This window comes from Rousettus aegyptiacus, unplaced genomic scaffold, assembly GCF_014176215.1.
Source record: "Rousettus aegyptiacus isolate mRouAeg1 unplaced genomic scaffold, mRouAeg1.p scaffold_m13_p_3, whole genome shotgun sequence".
In the NCBI taxonomy this organism is placed as follows: Eukaryota; Metazoa; Chordata; class Mammalia; order Chiroptera; family Pteropodidae; genus Rousettus; species Rousettus aegyptiacus.
The window spans coordinates 107,111,175-107,130,092 of NW_023416306.1; the positions used below are offsets into that span (position 1 = coordinate 107,111,175).

Sequence of the window (18,918 nt, forward strand, 5' to 3'; positions counted from 1 at the left end):
GTGTTTTTATGTATTCTTCCTGATTCGGTATCACTGTAGTGGAAGATTTCTCACTACCCCCTCACCCCCACCTACGCTAGTATAAGAGAGCTGCTGGAGACATAGCTGCCCTGTTCTTGCATCTCATCTGTGAACTAGTTAAGAGATTTCCGCAAACACTGTCAGTCTTAAGCAGTGTGACAGAGCGATGGTTTGCTATATAATTCTTGTCACAATTGAATATAATTCTTGTCACAATTGAATGTCTTCTCTTTCCGTTTCAGGTCTTATAGCTTCATTCCTTTATCCCTAGCCTGGGATTCTTTAGGCTTTATGGTGTAATTATAATAATTCTTTATATTTATATAGGATTTTTCATATCTGTTCTTATTTGATCATCAACAACTGTCAGGCCAGGTATCATCAATGTTTATAAATAAACTAATACCCAACTGGGACTAAAGTAAGACCTTGTAATTCTTAATCCAGTATTCATTCTGCTATCTTATGCTACCTTCCTTCCAGTATTTGTGAATAGAGTGGTAGCAAGGATTTGTCAAATCTGGTATAAAGGTCAGCCAGTGGTTTTAAGAAACCTCAGTATCTTTTTTTTCCCCCCAAAATACCCAACTCCGTAACTGTATGACCCACAAGCTGAAGATCTAGACACTTCTGTCTGGAAGCTTAATCTGTAATGGTTTAGATTAATTGTATTTTCTTACTCCTAAATTTTCCTTGCTGTTATTGAAAATGATTTTTTTTTTTTTTTCTATTTTAGCACCATCACTCCTGTAGTGGGTAAGAAGAGAAAACGTAATACCTCATCTGATAATTCAGATGTTGAAGTCATGCCTGCACAATCACCCCGGGAAGATGAAGAAAGCAGCATTCAGGTAAAAGGATCCCTAAAGGACTAGTAGGAAAATCATGTTTAGTTCTGACAACCCAGTAATAGATACAGAGAGACTAGAAGTCTATATACATTTCAACAGTTTTTCCAAACAAGAGGTAGGACCTGGTCATGGTAATGTCTTTTAAATTTTTATCTTTTTAGGTAAAAAGCATGTTACTATAAAAATAGCACTACTCATTTTCTCAAATTCTAGAGTTTCAAAAACTGAGCAAATATGAAATCATGCTACATGATAGTTAAGGCTATATCAGTTCTTTGGTTTACTTAGCATTGTTCGGCTATCCCTTTTGCCTTACCTTTTCTATACTTCGGAGTTCTGACTCTGAACAGTGTTTTTTCCTGCCTTTTGAGGATCAGAGACATTAGAAGAGAATAAAAGAAGCTAGACCAGAAGAACTTTAGTTCTCAGTCTCTGATTGTTACCTTACAGTGACATCTTTGGCTCTATCTTCCAACTGTGGAAAGAACCTGGTATTGAGATTCAGGAGACTCATGGAACCTCTGAGTAGCTCTATGGGCCTGGCTCATTTACTTAGGTGTGTCTGAGTTCCTCATCTGCAAGTAGAGGTTTGGGCTAAACAAACCTTAAGTGCCTCTCTAGCTATTAATATTTATAAATACCTCCCCTCTTGCTTAATATACATTCAGTACATTGACAAACTGATGCTTGGGGTCTTCTGGGAGAAATTAACATGTGCGAATAGCCAAGACATTTTTGAAAAGGAAAATGAGGCAAAAAACTAGATTTAACAGACATTATATTATGAGTTTTCAGTTAGAGAAGAAATAACATTAATAAAAGATTAATAGAGTCTAGAAATAGATTCATGGTTATGAGAATTTCGTATATGAATTAAAATGCCATTTTAAATTAATGGGGAGAAAGATTATTTAATAAATTATATCAGGACAACTGTCTACCCACTTAGGAAAAATCAATAAAATTGGATTTCTGTGTCACTCCTTAAACAAAAACAAATTGTAGTTTAATTAAAACCCTTAAGTGTAAAAATTGAAATCATAAACTTTCTATAAGACCTGAATATCTTTATAATTTTCCACTGGGGTAGATCTTTACAAGGGATTTTAAATTCAGAGGTCAAAGAAAAGATTGATACATTCAGCTATAAAAATTATGCATGTATGACAACAGAATTTCATAAACAGCAGGTTGGTTGACAGCGCAGACTCTGGAGCAAGATTTCCTGGGTTCTCATCTTTACAGTTTACTAACATAGTCACTTCAGGCAAGTTTGCTTAACTTCCTGGTGCCTCAATTTCCTTATCTCTAATATGCAAACAATACCTACCAAGTAAGGTTGTTAGGAAGATCAAATGTAAACATTTATAAAGCACATAGAATAGTACTAAGCTACGAGAGTATAAGCGTTATATATATGTTTGTTAAATAAATAAAGGGTTTGATGAAGTAGTAATCAAAAAACAAACCGAAGGCAAATCTTTAATACTAGAATTACAAAGATTAGTAAAATTTAAAAAGCGTTTTATTAGTCTGTTAGTGCTGCCGTAACAAAATACCACAGTCTGGGTGGCTCAAACAACAGAAATTTTTTTTCTCCCACTTGTGAAGAGTAGAAGTCCAAGATCAAGGTGTTGGCAGGTTTGGTTTTTCTTGAGGCCTTTCTTCTTGACTTGTAGATGGCCAACTTCTTGTGTCTCCATGTGGTCTTTTCTCCCTGCATACATCTCTGGTGTCTTTCTGTGTGTCCAAATTTCCTCTTCCTATAAGGACACCAACTGAATTGAATTAGGGCCCACCCTAACAGCCTCATTTTAATCAGCTCTTCAAAGATCCTGTCTCCAAATAAGGTTGCATTCTGAGGTGCTAGGAGTTAGGGGACACATTCAGCCCATAACAAGCGGTAATACCAGTGTTGGCAATGAAGTTAAGGAACAGACACTTAGTACATAGTTGATGAGAGAGTTGAGATCATCTTTTTGGCAAGTCAGTAGGTAACAAAATTGAAAATGTTAATACCGTTTGACTTAGTGATTCTGTACCTAGTTAACTACTTTATGAAGAAATTCTTAAAAGTACGCTGTGATATATGTACTGTAGTAATATTTGCAATAGCAAAAATATTTAAATTAAATGTCCATTGGTAAAGAAATAGTTAAATTATGAAAATCCATGCAATAGACTTCTGCATGGCAATTAAAAAGAATGAAGTACAATAGGGTGTGCTAATGTGGAATACTCTACATGTTAAATGAAAAAAGCTTGGTGTAGAATAGTGTATAAAACACAAGCAAACTTCGTTTTATTGTGCTTCACCTTATGGCACTTCACAGATACTGTGGTTTTTACAAATTGAAGGTAAGGCCCTCCGTTAGCAAAAAGATTATGACTTGCTGAAGGCTAAGATGATGGTTAGCATTTTAGAGCAATAAAGTATTTTTTCATTAAGATATGTACAGTTTTTAGACTTGTTTCTATCATACACTAAATTACAGTATAGTGTAAACAACTTTTATATGCTCTGGGAAACTGTAAAATTCATGCGACTCACTTTATTGTGATATTTTCTTTAATGCGGGGTGGTCTGGAACCGAACCTGCAATTTCTCTGAGGCATGCTTATATCTCTTTAAATACTTTTAAAGAGAGAGACAGACTACATACATGTATGTGCATCCATTTTTTTTCCTGGAAGGATACACAAGAAATTTAATTTTAAGGGTATATGTCTTTGAGGAGAGGGGTTAAAGGGTAAGTGGGTCATGATTACTGTACTTTCAATTTTGTCCTTGGGGATTGTGGTTTTTTGTTTTTTGTTTTTTGTTTTTTTTTTTTTTTAACATCTTGGTTATTTACCATTTTGTTTTTTAGATTAAAGTCCATATATATGAGTCTCTGTGTGTGTGTGTGTGTGTGTGTGTGTGTATGAATGAATGAGAAAAATTACAACAGTGAAAAAAAGTAGATACTGTGAAAGTCTCACAATCTAAATCTCAACCTCACATTCCCCCAGTTCTCTTCCCCAGAGGTAACTTCTGTTACCATTGTTTTTGTGTATCCTTCCAGAAATATTTACGTTCATGAGCACTCTACACTTCTACTTGATGTTAGTATTCCATACTTAACTCTTCTGTACTGTGCTTCCCCCCCTCCCAACAATACATTTTGGATGTTGTTCTTTATCAGAAAAGATAGATCTAGCCCATTCTTCCCTCTCCCCTCATTTTATTATGAGAATTTGAAATATTTATAAAAGTAGATTATTTAATGAAGTTCCATGTTCCACACCCCAGAAAGTTCCCTTGTATTCTCTTCCAGTCAGTCCATCCCCACCATAGGCAACTATTGTTCTGATTTCTATCACCATAGATTAACTTAGCCTGTTCTTTAATTTATGTAAATCATGTGGTTTATGCTCTTGAGTTTCACTTCTCTGAGCAGAATGTTTTTGAGATTGATTCATGTTGTTGAATGTATCAGTAGCTCATTTTTTTTCCTGAGAAAGATTTATGAATATACCACAATGTTTATCCATTCTCCTGTTGTTGGACATTTGGGTTGTTTCCATTTTGGAGCTGTTGTGAATAGGGCTGCCATGAACAATCTTAGTACATATATTTTGTGAATATAGGTTTTCATATCTCAGAGCTAAATACCCAGGAATGGAATTGATAAACCGAAAGATTGTTAAGCATATAAACATATGACTTTTAAAGACTCTGCCAGCTTCCAAAGTGATTGTGTCATTTCACACTTCCATCAGTAATGAGAGTTCTGGTTCCACATCTTCAACATTTGGTGTCGTCAATGTACCCCATTCTTTTTAAATATTTCTATAGTATTTCACTTTTTGACTTTATCGTATTTTGTTTATCCAATCCCCTATTGCTGGGCATTTAGATTTTTCTTTGGTTTTCTACTACAAGTAATGATACAGAGGTTTGCACACATGTAAAATTATCTGTAGGATAATATCTTTGAAGTGGAATTACTGGATCAAAGGATATGTAACATCTTCTTCTGTAGAGGTCATGCCCATATATACTCTCACCAACAGTGTACGAATTTCTGTTTCAGGTATTTGATAAGGCTTTATGATTTTTGCCAGTCCATTATATGCAAAAAAATAAAAGTAAAAGTATCAGTTTAGTTTGCAGTTGTAATTATTTTGAGTGTAACTTTTATTATTAATATCTCGTTACATTTAAAAACATTTGTGTTTTTTTCTCATAACTGTATTCATGTTATTTGCCCATATTTCTGTTGTGTTGTTGATCTCTTTCTTAGTTAAAAACGACTCTTTATTCTTTATTATTTCTCTCAACTTTATTTATAATGGATTATATTATGCAGCATGAAATCAATTTATTAATTAGAAACACTTTCCGTACTCTACAATTATAAAAAATTCTTTCTTGTGTTTTAGAAATGTTATGTTTCTATTTTACTTTTAAATCTTTAGTCCTTTTATAATTTTATTTCTTTCATCCTTTAGGTGGCTAGCTTTGTGTTTTCAATTTCATTTATAGAATATCCGCTTTTTCCTCACTGATTAGAAGTGCTATTTTTATCATGTTCTAAATCCACATAAGCATTTTAGTCTATATTTGGGCACTATTTCATTGACCTGTTTATCTCTCCTTGGAGAGGTATCAAGCTGTGTCAATTAGTATAGCTTTATGTTGTCCTTGGTATCTGGTAAGGCCCAATATTCTTTTTCATATTTTTCCTGGTTATTCTTAGATGTTTATTTTTCCATTTGGATTTTAGAATCAGCTTTTCTAATTAAAAATTTTTGTTTTGTCAAATTTATGTAATTAGGAAGAATCGTCTTTTTATCCCAGAATAGTATATATTGGTGTTTATTCAGTTCTTTATGTCATCCTATAGTGTTTTAAAGTTTTCTTAGTATAGATTTTATATATTTCTTACTAAATTTAATCCTTTCAGTAATCTTTTTGTTTTTGTAAATAGACTCTTTTCTTTTCGTTATATTTTCTTGCTGAGTCTACATTAGAATACTGTTGATTTTTATGCCAAGCAAATTTGCTCAATTCCAGTAGTTCTGCTTCTAATAACTTATTTGATGATTCTTTTGGGTTTTCCAGTGATATAATCATGATTGAAGAATAGTAATTTTCTCTCCAGTTTTTAAATCATGAGTTGCAAGTATTACTTAAGTTACTTAATTAAAAAATGTTTTATTCAACCACTTGAAAAAATAAGGTAGATCTAAGATGTATTGGTGTGGAAAACATCCAAGAAGTACTGTTAACTAAAAAAGTAAGCAGCAAAACGATATTCTATTTATTAAAACAAAACTTTAGAACTAAAACAAGCAATTAGAAATGAAATATTCTTGGACCTTTGCACATCAGAATTGCCTCTGCTAATGTAAAGTACATTATACCCTGCAGGCTGAGAGTCCTGTTTTATTTCCCAAAACTACGTGCCAGTGATACCCTGTTTGTTTTTTCAGATGGATTCTGGTTCTTTGATAAAAACAGTTCAGCAAATTATTCATTACATAGAACAAATTAAATGGGTTGACATTATATAATTTTATAAACTCTTATCTTTAAGTTGTTTTTTTCATAGGGATTTTGGTATAAAATCTAAGTATACAACAATGGGCAAATAGTTTTAAAGGTCTTCTCCCAGAGGCTAAGCAGTTACTTTAACCATTTTTGCCTTTACAGAAGAGACGCTCAAACCGTCAAGTTAAGCGAAAAAAATATACAGAGGATCTAGATATAAAGATCACAGATGATGAGGAAGAAGAAGAAGTGGATGTAACTGGTCCAATAAAAACTGAGCCTATCCTCCCTGAACCAGTGCAGGAACCAGATGGCGAGACTTTGCCTTCCATGCAGTTCTTTGTGGTAAGCTGAGAACTTAAGCAATTTGAGAGGTTCGTTCTGCTGCTCACAATCTCAGTTGACTGACTGCATCTTTTGCTATAGGAGAATCCCAGTGAAGAAGATGCAGCTATTGTAGACAAAGTGCTTTCTATGCGGATTGTGAAGAAGGAGGTGAGGCCTCTTATCTTTATGTTAGCCCATAATGCTACATTCACAGGCTTTGTTTAATGAGCACTTCTGAGTGTCAGGATATATTGCCACAGTGTAGTTACGAGAGATAATGGAAAATTAGCTATAAAATAGGAACTGTCTTTTGCCCTTTTTGCTTATCTGTTTAAAATGGATAAAGACTTGTTTTCTCCAATTATCAGGCCTTTAGTGTTGATTAGATTAGTTCTTTAATCCCTCAGTCAATTCTAGGAGCATTGATGTGAAGCTCTACCACATATGGTTAAAATTAAAGGTTCGTTCTTTGACAAATAGAGTATTAGTAACTGTAATTTCTTTCTTCTCAGCTTCCTTCTGGACAATATACTGAAGCAGAAGAATTCTTTGTCAAGTACAAGAACTAGTATGTGATCTGTGCAAAAAGCTTTTCACCCCAAATTCTACAGGGTTGTAAAAAGTTCTCCTGTATAGTCTATCCTGGGTGGGAATGTGTCCCTTTTTTATAGTCTCCTCACTCAAATTGTTGTTTTCAGTAAGGAAAATGGCTATTCAGAGAGATGATTAGGAATTGACATGACTCTTAACTATTTCCTTGTGGGAAAGTGGGGTCAGGGTGGTTTAAGCCCACCCCAGACCAGGTGGCTTGTATGCAAATTCAAGTTAAGAGGCACTGACCTAAGAGACTGTCTCTCCATTTTACTCATTATGTCTGTTTCTGGCTAATCCCCAAATCTCAACACTAGCCTACCAGTTCCCCTTTCTTACACCATGCCTGACTATTTCCATCCCTTTCAGCTCCTATCTGCACTGTGAATGGGCTACCATCTCCCAATTAGAGAAGGATAAGAGGATCCATCAAAAACTAAAACGCTTCAAAACAAAAATGGCTCAGATGAGACACTTCTTCCACGAGGTAATTGGGAATAGGTATTGCCTATCGATTGAAATAGAAGCCTAAATTACTGGGGTTATCAGACTTGATTCTTCAAAAGACTTAACAGTTGTTTTGTATATATGGATGTAAGATTTTAATTTTGATCATTGGACTTTCCTTAATTCCCCCATGCTTGGTTTTCTAAGTATGGTCTTTTTATAAACTGTAGGGTATTTTTATATTGACTTACTCAATATTCATGAAGTGTTTTCCAAATAGATGATAAATCTCTCTGGTCCACTTTAGGCATTATTCTTCCTATGTCAGTCCTTAGCAATTGATGGTGTCTGTAGCCATAAGCAACCATATCTTTGAGAAAATATTTGTTTTCTCAAATTTCTAATTCAACATAACGAGAAATAGTGATAAAGGAGGTTTAATTTCCCACATCCAGTGTTACTGCTAATGCTGGAACATGCATAAGGGTCTTTGAAGCCAAATTTACGTTTTGTTTTGGTTTGAAAGTGTTGTGTACATATTCCTTTGCCAAACTGAGTTTTTTTATCTTTATTTTATATGCAGTACTAGGTGCCTTGAGAAGAAGGATTTTTCAAAGCTTCTTAGAGCTAAAGGGGAAAATGCCTAGTAAAAGTTGAGAGAAGGAATAATGTGTAGCTTCAGCAAAAAAAACAAAAACAAAAACCAGTTTTGTCTGAATACATCTGATAAAGCTAACTTTATACCACCAGAGTTGCCAGTAAATGAATTATTTTCCACATTACCTGGAGAGGGCAAGTAGGACCATGTAGGTTTATAATTTCTTCTTATATGAAAATAATGATAATGGGTTTTGTTTTTCCATCCATGTTCCTGGAAAGCCTAATTTGTGAAATGTACAGTGAAACTGTAATCCTTTTCTAACTGGTATTAGATGTACAATTTGTGACCATTGAACCAACTTTGCTAACTAATGCCAATTTCATCTGTTTTCATGCAGCTCATTATCTAATTGAGGAGAGAGAGAGAGAGATTAAAAAATAATTCAAGTTGTGATAAGTACTGGGAAGGAAAGAGCACAAGGAGATAGAAGAAGGGAAAAAGTGCCTACTTTACTTGAAAGTGAAAGTTAGGGAAGACTCCTGAGAATTGAATCATGAATAGGCGTTAACAAGGGTATGGACACACATAATTAGTATCTCTGGCCCAGGGAAATGACATATGTAGAGCCCTGAGACAGGATTAGGAACTAAAAAGACAGTGCAATTTGTGGACAGTGGAGAGTGAATTGCCCAAAATGAGATCAGAAATTTAGGCAAGTAGGTGCAGTTTGAGTTTAATTTTGGTTTTATTCTGAGTGCAAAGGGTTTACTGGCCAGTTATCATTTGATCGTATTGTTGGATTTCATAACTCCTCTAGGATGAAGAGCCCTTCAACCCAGACTATGTAGAGGTGGATAGGATATTGGATGAGTCTCACAGTATTGACAAGGACAATGGGGAGGTAAGTTGGTTCATGGTTCAGGAACATGAAAGGCCTCTTACAGATTTCTTACTGGTCTTCTTACCCTTCCTGTATTTTTCTGATATGGCTGAGAAACCCCTTGGACTATAAAGGTATTTTTGAATTTTTCTGAGAGATCCTTAGAATGATACTTGGAAGGTAAGGGAATAGGAAGACAGGCTAAAAGGAGAGATTCCCATAAAGTTAAGCATGTTGGAGCTATATATGTAAGTACTGGAAGCTAATGTTGACAAGTACTTATTCACCTTGGTCTCATTTTCTCGCAGATTTTATAAGGGAGACCCTTGACATTCACTTGGTGGTGAGAAGTGGAGAGAAGAAAAGGGATACTTCACAAATCTCCAGTCTTAGAAATGTAAAAATACTTGTACAGACTCTTAGCTTTCTCTATGTTTTGTTGACAGTTATTTATTTCCCAAACTTACTATCAGTTAAATGTAATTTTATTTGTTATTAATACAGATCTACTGCATTCAGATCTGTACTTTTAAACAGGTAGTGGGGTCCCACTCCCACAGATTCAGATTTAGTAGGTCTGGGGTGGAATCCAGAGATCTGTATTTTAAGTTTGTTTTCCAGGGCATTCTCATGTATATAGCATGATATGCTAATCACTGCACTAAAGCTTTCTTAAGATTGAGAGCAGATTAAAAATATGCTAAAACACTTGCTGATACAGCTTCATAAATCACTTTTTTTATTTTCAAAATAAGAGTTATATAGATCTAAGCCACCAGTGAATTCAACATTCTCCCATTTAAATTCATTGCAAACTGACTTAGGTGTGATTCACTTTAGAATTCTTAACTTTATTTTCATTTTCAGTAGTAGTTGGTCTAGCTTTGCAGGGTCATATTTCATAAAGTTTTTATCACTTCTGACAGTTACTACTTACATAATGATGAATAGAAAACAACAGAATCTTGTTAAGATGTCAGCGCTGGGTGGTAAACTGGGCTTACTTACGAGCTAAGTGACTTGCTTTCATACATAATCCTTATAGGACCTAAGAGTCAAAGTCTTTCCTCTGTAAAATCTAAAGTTTACTCTATTTTATAAGCCTTCAAGGTCACTCAGATAGAACCTTAGATGTCCAAGGCAAGTTACAATTCATTATGTCTTCAAATCCTAACAAGCGTGTGTCAGATAACATATATTCTGCTTTTTGGGTTAGATGTGGGAGTTCATTTGTGGGAGGTAAGTGGAGAATGGATGAGTTATTAGTCAGGATAGGGTAGTTACTATAAAATTCTTCGTTATTTTCAGGATCTCAGCCTTGTTCTGCCACCATACCTACCCTTCCAAAAATAATTGGCTTTTGATTAGGTCCCTTCGGATGTGTTGTAACTGGCATGACAAATGAAAATGTTTTAGTACACCGATACTGTAGTTTATGCTCCCAGTATTGGATAATAACATTCTTGTATCCATTTTACCTCTCTCCAACTGAGTTTAATTTGTCATTCTTTTTACATAACCTAATCATGGAAATACATATAACAAATATTAAAGTCCTTGGGAAAGTAACTTATGATGTTGGAAATGTGTGACGTGGACAAACGGCTTCATGTAGAAAGTGACAGGAGTCATCACAATAAAAAGATACAAGACCAACTCGATTAATTCTAGAGATTTCTTGATCTGTGACTCTACAAACTTCTTACTGGCTGTTAAGGGGTATTCTCTGAGTTGATAGTTAGAGACTCCTTTTGATTACGCTGGGCCTAGTCTAATCCTTCTTGCTTCACATAAGCCAAACATGTTAATGAGGTTCGTGCAATGATCTTGAGTAGTGAGAAGAGGAGCCATTTACCATTGGTCACAGGCCGTTTTCTTACAGTGGAATGCCTGGATAGAGCATAGTTTTATAGTTGGAGCTTCTGAAATTCTTCCTTTCCACTCTTGTTCCCTCTCTTCAGTGACACCTCTTAGAGTTATCTCTTTCCAAGGCTTACAAGGCAATCTCCTTACCCCCATATGATTGCTCTTTGAAGTAGCATTTGCACTCAGAGCTCCAGATATTCAGAAGCCCAGTGATTTCAGCCCTGCTGAACTCCTGTGGGGTTAACTTGTTCTTCACTTCTAAAAGTAGCCTGGCTTCCACTGTATCAAATTTAGTGCCAGGAGAATATTATGGAACAGAGCCATATCTTTTAATTACATCCTGATTCAATACAGTATAGGGAAATAAGTTTTTGCATCTTCTTGGTTCATCAGCATACTGTTTCAGTGCTTACTGTTCTAGAAACTGCTGGTTAGAAATTTCACTTTTAGAACAGATTCTGATAAATTGCCTGGAAAATTAATCAAAGCCATGAATAGTATAGTCAGTGCATCAGCAGGTGAGACTGTGGTTGGCATTTTCAGCCTTTCTTCTTCAGCACCTTATTTAGGTATTGACATTTTGCGATCTGATTCTGTAGACAAATTTTTAACCTTTAACCATAGCATAGAACACAGAATCAGTTTATAAGGGTTTTGGTTTCTTCTCTTCTAGCCTGTAATTTATTACCTGGTGAAATGGTGCTCTCTGCCCTATGAGGATAGTACATGGGAGCTGAAAGAAGATGTTGATGAGGGCAAGATTCGAGAATTTAAACGGATCCAGTCAAGGCACCCAGAACTCAAAAGGGTGGTAAGTACATTGGCATTTAGAGAATAAAGTCCATATAGGCAATGACTTAATTTTTTCCCCAGAAGTTTATGATACTGTTTTAGCTTTTTATTATGGAAATTTTCAAGCATATTACAAAAATGGAAAAAGTAGTATAATGTACCCATCACTCAGCTTTAACAATTAACACATAGCCAATCTTCTTTTATGTATCTCTGTACCCATTTATTTTCCTGTTTCCCAGAGTGTTTTAAAGCAAATCCCAGATTTCTTTATTTTATCTGTAAATATTTTAGTGTTTATATCTAAAGACAAATAATACCATATATACCTGAAAATTTTTAACCATTTCTAAGTACTATCAAATAAGCAGTCACTGTATATATTTCACTAATTCTTCTCTAATTTTTGTTTAAGTTGTTTGAATTGAATCCTAAATAATGTCCATATATTGCTATTGGTTAATATGTCTCAAATCTCTTACAGTTTCCCTTGATTTCCTCTCCCTCCTTTGTCATTTTCTCTTGAAGAAACCAGGTGATTTGTCCTCTAGGATTTTCCATAATCTAGAGGAAAAAATCTAGATTTGTTCTCTAGGATTTTCCATAATCTAGAGGGGCCAGTTGCATTCCCCTTGGAACCTTTGAACATGTTTTATGTCCCTTATAGTTCACATAGTGGTTAGATGTAGAGCAGCTCTAAACATTAGAACTTTTTAGAGCTCTGCTATCCAACCTGTAGCCTCTAGCCACATTTAAATTCTCAATAGTTACATGTGGCTAATTGTAAAACATTTTTTATCATTGTAGACAGTTCTATTAGATATCACTGTTCTAAAGGCTTGATTAGATGGGGGAGGGAGACCACTAAAGCTGCTTCATAGGTGATTATACCAGTTGTCTTTTGTGATATCATCTGCTGTTTATCATCATTGTCTAGATCTATTTTTTAAGGATTTTAAATGGTGATATTTTAATTCTGTCATTTTTTTTTTATTTATCAGCCAGAATTTTCTCTAAAAAGGAATTCATTTTACCTACTATTTAGTTACCCTGACGTACAGATGGCATAGGAAAAGGGGACAAGGGCTTTATTCTTTTCCTTATTTCCTAGTTTTCAAAATAATGAAGTAGTTTCCTAGAATTTTCCACAAGTGACCAGTGGGTTTTTCCTCTTTTCTTTTTTCCATTTTTTAAAAAGTGGCTTTATAAACTCATGAATTTGAATATATTTAACATTTTATTCCAAGCAATAATATTTTTGAGTTAACGTCAACTACTAGAACTGCCTAGTAAGTTCACCTAATTTTGTTAATGTCTTCACCCTATTTATTCAAATTTCCTATTTTTTAGAATCGTCCACAGGCAAATGCCTGGAAGAAGTTGGAGCTGTCACATGAGTATAAAAACAGAAACCAGTTACGGGAATATCAGCTGGAAGGGGTCAATTGGCTGCTCTTTAATTGGTATAACAGGTAAAGAAGAGAATGAGCCCATAAATACAGGCCTATTTCGTCCAAGATTTTTTCTATTCATTTTCTGTTTAAACAGTTCTTTTTATGTTCTTTTTAAAAGATGTTACTTTTGACATGCTTTTCATTTTCCATGATCAATCTGCAGGCAGAACTGCATCCTTGCTGATGAAATGGGATTGGGCAAAACTATTCAGTCCATTGCCTTCTTACAGGAGGTATATAATGTAGGCATCCATGGCCCCTTCTTGGTCATTGCCCCACTCTCCACGATTACTAACTGGGAGCGAGAATTTAATACATGGACAGAGATGAACACTATCGTGTACCATGGCAGTCTGGCCAGCCGGCAGATGATTCAGCAATATGAAATGTACTGCAAAGATTCACGGGTGAGTTGTATGTCATGTGAATGTATGGTTTAGAGAAAGTGGGCCAAGGTATCTGGTATGTTAGAGTCTTTAATATGAATAAAAGATTTTCACTGAGGTTCTCTGTCTTAAGGCAGTTTTGTCTGGATTGTGCACAAAATGTTTTTTGATTTTGCTCTTTTGATCCAGGGGACATTTTGATCCAGTGGAAGTTCTGACTCTTATGAATACATACATTTTAAATAGACTTTGACCAGAATTGATGACTTTTCATCAAGAAAGTATTTTCCAGAATGAAATGCATTTAGCCACTTTAATTTCTCGATCTATATGGTGGTGAACCTTAAGCCATTTGCTTTCTTTTTTTATTTTTTTAAAGTCTTAAAATTTTCATCAAGATCAATTCCTTATGTGTAAATTTGAAAATAGAAATTTGAATTATCCATCCTTTCTTAACATCAGATTTTATGAATTGTTTTTCTACCATTAGTTTTCTGTGGTTTTTATTTCTGCCAAACCAAATTTATTCACGTTATATTGTGCTTCTCTTAATTTCATTAAGATGATTCAGTTATTCTTTCCATTTTTATATAGTAACCAATATTATCATATATTCTATTAGTGATTTTCCCTTTTAGTTTTGTCTTAAATGTTTCAGCAGTCATTAACATTTGTGGATTTCACTGTTAATCAACAAAAAACCTAGGGCTGAGATACATGAGCAAAGCATTCTATAGAGTCAAAAAATGTCTAGCTTTATTCAGTGAGATCTGTCATTTTCCCAAGAAGCTGAGTATGTTGAGGAGGCAATGTATTTTTACATTGAGTGATGTGGCACTGTTTATCAGGAGGAAAAACAGCAGCGGAGGAGGGTAGTGGTGCAGTTCATATTTCCTGCTGGGCTTCCCTGAATATAGAAAAGAGACTATGTAGTTCAGAAAAGCTCCTCATTTAAGTACATTTCAGGCCTTTTCTGACTTTACTGCCTTCATGTTTAGGGTCGCCTCATCCCAGGTGCATACAAGTTTGATGCCCTGATCACCACTTTTGAGATGATTTTGTCAGACTGTCCTGAGCTTCGTGAGATTGAATGGCGTTGTGTCATCATTGATGAGGCCCATCGACTAAAGAACCGTAATTGCAAGCTGCTTGATAGTCTCAAGCACATGGACCTGGTGAGTTCCTCTCATAAGCAGAGGCACTTGTAATTAAAATAACTGCTATTCCCTGTGGAATTAATATAATCCTGATAGAGCAGAGAAGAAAATAGAATGAAAATCTTGGTATTGGGTGGTGGGTATGGCCTATGGGAGTGGTCACCCTGAGAGTCATTAAATAGTAGTCAATTTTAGAATTAGAAGACAACCGTAGGGTAGTTGTTCTCAACCAGGTGGAGAGGTGAGGTACTATATTAGTTACCTAATGCTGCATATCAAACTACTTCAAAACTTAGTATCTTAAAACAACAAACGTATTTTTCATGATTCTCTAGCTCAGCAACTTGGGCTGGGCTCAGCTAGGCCTTTCTTTTGGTCGTCTTGCCTGGAGTCAGTAATGCAGCTGCAGCTAGCAGTTGATGCTGGTAGTTGGCTGGGGCGCCTGGGTCATCTTCCATATGGCCTGTCATCCTCTAGTAGGCCAGACTTTGGTAGAGTCAGGGCAGTGTTCCAAGAGGGTAAAGGCAGAAGCTGCAAGGCCTTTGAGGTATAGGCTCTGAAACTCACACAGTATCACTTCTGCTACATTCTCTTTGTCAGAGCAAGTCACAAGGCAAGCCCAGATTCAAGGGTTGAACCTTAATAGGAGGAACTACAAAGAATTAATGGCCATATTTAATCCAGCACAGGTACACTCCCTAGAGGGGGACATATTAGGATATCTGTGGGGACTGGAATGTGGAGAAATATACGTAATTAGAAAAAACATTCTGAATATTTCTTTCTTTATAACATTTAAATTAATTCAATATGTTAAATAATGACAGTGGTTTTTTGGAATGTTTTGTGTTTATCAAAAGAGGGAGCAAGTGAAAGAAAAGTTGAGACAGTAAGCTGATTCATTCCCATAATTTTATAGATAAAGAAAAGAAAGCTAAAGTTATATACTTGATAGAAAACCCTAGAAGTCCTTTGTGTTTTTGAATTTTCTCATTCGTCTATTTTTTTTTTTTTTTTTTTTTTTTTTCCATTTCTAGGAACACAAAGTTCTACTCACAGGAACACCATTGCAAAATACTGTGGAGGAGCTGTTTAGCTTGCTTCATTTCTTGGAACCATCACAGTTTCCCTCAGAATCAGAGTTCCTCAAGGACTTTGGGGATCTCAAGACAGAGGAACAGGTAGGAAATCTGTTTCTGATCAAGTACTAACCCTAAGCAAAAAAGGTGTAGTTTGTACTAGACACAAAACTATTTCCGTAGGCATTAAGGGTTTTTCTGAACTTCGTATAACCTTGTGCCTACATCATTTGTGGCATTATCCAAAAATCTGTATTTTTCCGATACTGGAAAATTCATTGTATTTCTCCATGTTTCCATGTCATGTGGAATGTTTTTCCTCATATTATTGCTTTCTTTTTCTCTCTGTATTAGGTTCAGAAGCTACAAGCCATTCTCAAGCCAATGATGCTGAGAAGACTCAAAGAGGACGTTGAAAAAAACCTGGCACCCAAACAGGAAACTATTATTGAAGTAGAGCTGACCAACATCCAGAAGAAATACTACAGGGCTATTTTGGAGAAGAATTTCTCCTTTCTTTCCAAAGGGGCAGGTCATACTAACATGCCTAATCTACTCAACACAATGATGGAGTTGCGCAAATGCTGCAACCACCCATATCTTATCAATGGTGAGGGACTTTCTGAAAAATACCTGCCCTTTCTGTATTATCTGTTTACTTTGTAAATGATATTCCTCAGGGACAACAAATGCATTGACTGATTCTGGCTAATTTGGGTGAAGGTGGGGTTCTCCTTTTGAAACAATTCTTATATGGAATATCTTTATTCTTTCTAACCCATTGAGCCTGCATAATCTACAAAATTAAATAGGATTTGCTGTGTAGAATTTTATGAATAACAAGTCATTCTGTTATCTGGCTAAATGTCCTCATTGGTAGGTACTCCATTTGCTGTTTTGTTTTGGATCAGAGTAGTTATAGTAGTTTACATGTCTTTGTCCACATATTTACATATTCTGTACCCAGTTACAATCTTAAGCTTTACTTGGAGTATTTTATATAACAAATTGAAGATGATTTAAGATTTTGGGGGTGCTGAAATTTTGTATGCATGATAAGGTGATCTTAAGTCAAATCACTCTTGTGTTGTCGTTTTTTTAAATTTTATTCCTTATCTCAGTTAAATAAACTGTAGCCTTAGTATGTTTTTCTGAATTTCACCATCAAGTTTGATTTTTCTTTTGGCAGGTGCAGAAGAAAAAATCCTAACAGAATTTCGAGAAGCTTGCCATATTATACCTCATGACTTCCACTTGCAGGCCATGGTTCGTTCAGCTGGCAAATTGGTTCTTATTGACAAGTTACTTCCAAAACTTAAAGCCGGTGGCCATAAAGTTCTGATCTTCTCCCAGATGGTACGCTGCCTAGATATCCTAGAGGATTATCTGATCCAGAGAAGGTGAGAAAAGGGTGATCCCTTGCCTCGTGTTTACTGTATCCTCATAAAATTGCAAAAAGTAAGAGGGCCCAGGATAAGAGAAATATTGAAGACTCTCATTCTCAACTTTCTGATAAGGTTTTTGGTCAACTAGAGATATGGAGGTACTGGTATTGATGATCCTAGTCTGCTGTTGTGATCTCTTTTTCTACTTAGCCGATTAACTTTTTTTTTCTATGATTCCTGTACAGGTACTTATATGAGCGTATCGATGGACGAGTTAGAGGTAACCTTCGACAGGCTGCAATTGACCGCTTCAGCAAGCCTGACTCGGACCGCTTTGTCTTTTTGCTATGCACCCGGGCTGGTGGACTTGGTATTAATCTCACAGCTGCTGATACCTGCATCATCTTTGATTCAGACTGGAATCCACAAAATGACCTGCAGGTAACAGAAATTGTCTTAGGGACTAACTTACCTAATGTAGGACTTTTTCAGCAGGATCAGGGTCTCAGAAAGGATTGTCCTACAGAGAGTATGGAATTGTTGACTTAGTGGTGGCAGTCTAGATCAGAGGTCAGCAAACTCTTTGCGGAAAGGACCACAAACAATAAATGACTTGGGCTTTTTGGATGATATAATCTCTGTTGTAACTGCTCACCTCTGCTCTCATAGCACAAAGCAGCCATAGACAATATATAAATGAATGGGTGGGGCTGTATTCCAATAAACTTTATTTTTAGCAATAGGTGGCCATGCATACCATAGTTTGCTGACACCTGGTCTATGTGATTGGACAATAATTTCATTTTGAAATTTTGAAATTGACTTTTGGTTTTTGAGTTGATGTCCTGGCTGCTTCATAGATATGAATTGGTATTTTGAGTACCCTCTTATCCTCTATCCTCCCCTACCAATTTTATGTTATCTTTGCTGTTTCCTACTATTGTTTGTTTTTTAATTAGGCCCAGGCACGGTGTCATCGAATTGGGCAGAGCAAAGCTGTGAAGGTGTACCGTCTCATCACTCGGAATTCTTATGAGAGAGAGATGTTTGATAAGGCTAGTCTGAAGCTGGGATTGGATAAGGCTGTGCTTCAGTCCATGAGTGGTCGGGATGGCAACATTACTGGAGTGAGTCCTCTTGGTCTATAGATAATGTTCGTAGCATAGCACGTCATATTGACAGTGGGATACAACTATTTTTGCACAGGAATATGACCATCTTGTTTTGAGTCTCAATTTTTATTTCTTATCACAAACTAAAATTATGGTATGGTTAGATAATAAGCTCATGGTAGTCTTTTCATCTTTCTATTCGATTTTGTAGATCCAACAGTTCTCCAAGAAAGAGATTGAAGATCTCTTACGAAAAGGAGCATATGCAGCCATAATGGAGGAGGATGATGAGGGCTCCAAGTTTTGTGAAGAGGATATTGACCAGATCTTGTTAAGACGAACCACAACCATCACCATTGAGTCTGAAGGAAAGGGCTCTACCTTTGCCAAGGTATGTTCTATCGGTGCCAGATGCTAGAGAAGTAGAGATAGA

The 18,918-nt window shown here is 35.7% G+C and overlaps 1 protein-coding gene across 13 annotated transcripts in view; it reads left to right on the plus strand.

Annotated features, from left to right (window-relative positions):
* Positions 1-18,918, plus strand: part of CHD8 (chromodomain helicase DNA binding protein 8) — a 51,358-nt gene that overhangs the window by 19,989 nt on the left and 12,451 nt on the right. For all 13 annotated transcript variants that reach the window (XR_004949920.1, XM_016165554.2, XM_016165547.2 and 10 more), the window contains 16 exons: positions 758-872; positions 6,571-6,753; positions 6,835-6,903; positions 7,248-7,303; positions 7,696-7,813; positions 9,192-9,275; positions 11,794-11,931; positions 13,263-13,384; positions 13,530-13,773; positions 14,751-14,927; positions 15,947-16,090; positions 16,343-16,598; positions 17,178-17,388; positions 17,619-17,814; positions 18,333-18,500; positions 18,697-18,876. Coding sequence is in view for 12 of the 13 variants with exons in the window: in XM_016165554.2 (XP_016021040.1) it covers positions 758-872; positions 6,571-6,753; positions 6,835-6,903; positions 7,248-7,303; positions 7,696-7,813; positions 9,192-9,275; positions 11,794-11,931; positions 13,263-13,384; positions 13,530-13,773; positions 14,751-14,927; positions 15,947-16,090; positions 16,343-16,598; positions 17,178-17,388; positions 17,619-17,814; positions 18,333-18,500; positions 18,697-18,876 (2,461 nt within the window). In the remaining variant the exon portion in view is untranslated. The remainder of the gene's footprint in view (positions 1-757; positions 873-6,570; positions 6,754-6,834; positions 6,904-7,247; positions 7,304-7,695; positions 7,814-9,191; positions 9,276-11,793; positions 11,932-13,262; positions 13,385-13,529; positions 13,774-14,750; positions 14,928-15,946; positions 16,091-16,342; positions 16,599-17,177; positions 17,389-17,618; positions 17,815-18,332; positions 18,501-18,696; positions 18,877-18,918) is intronic.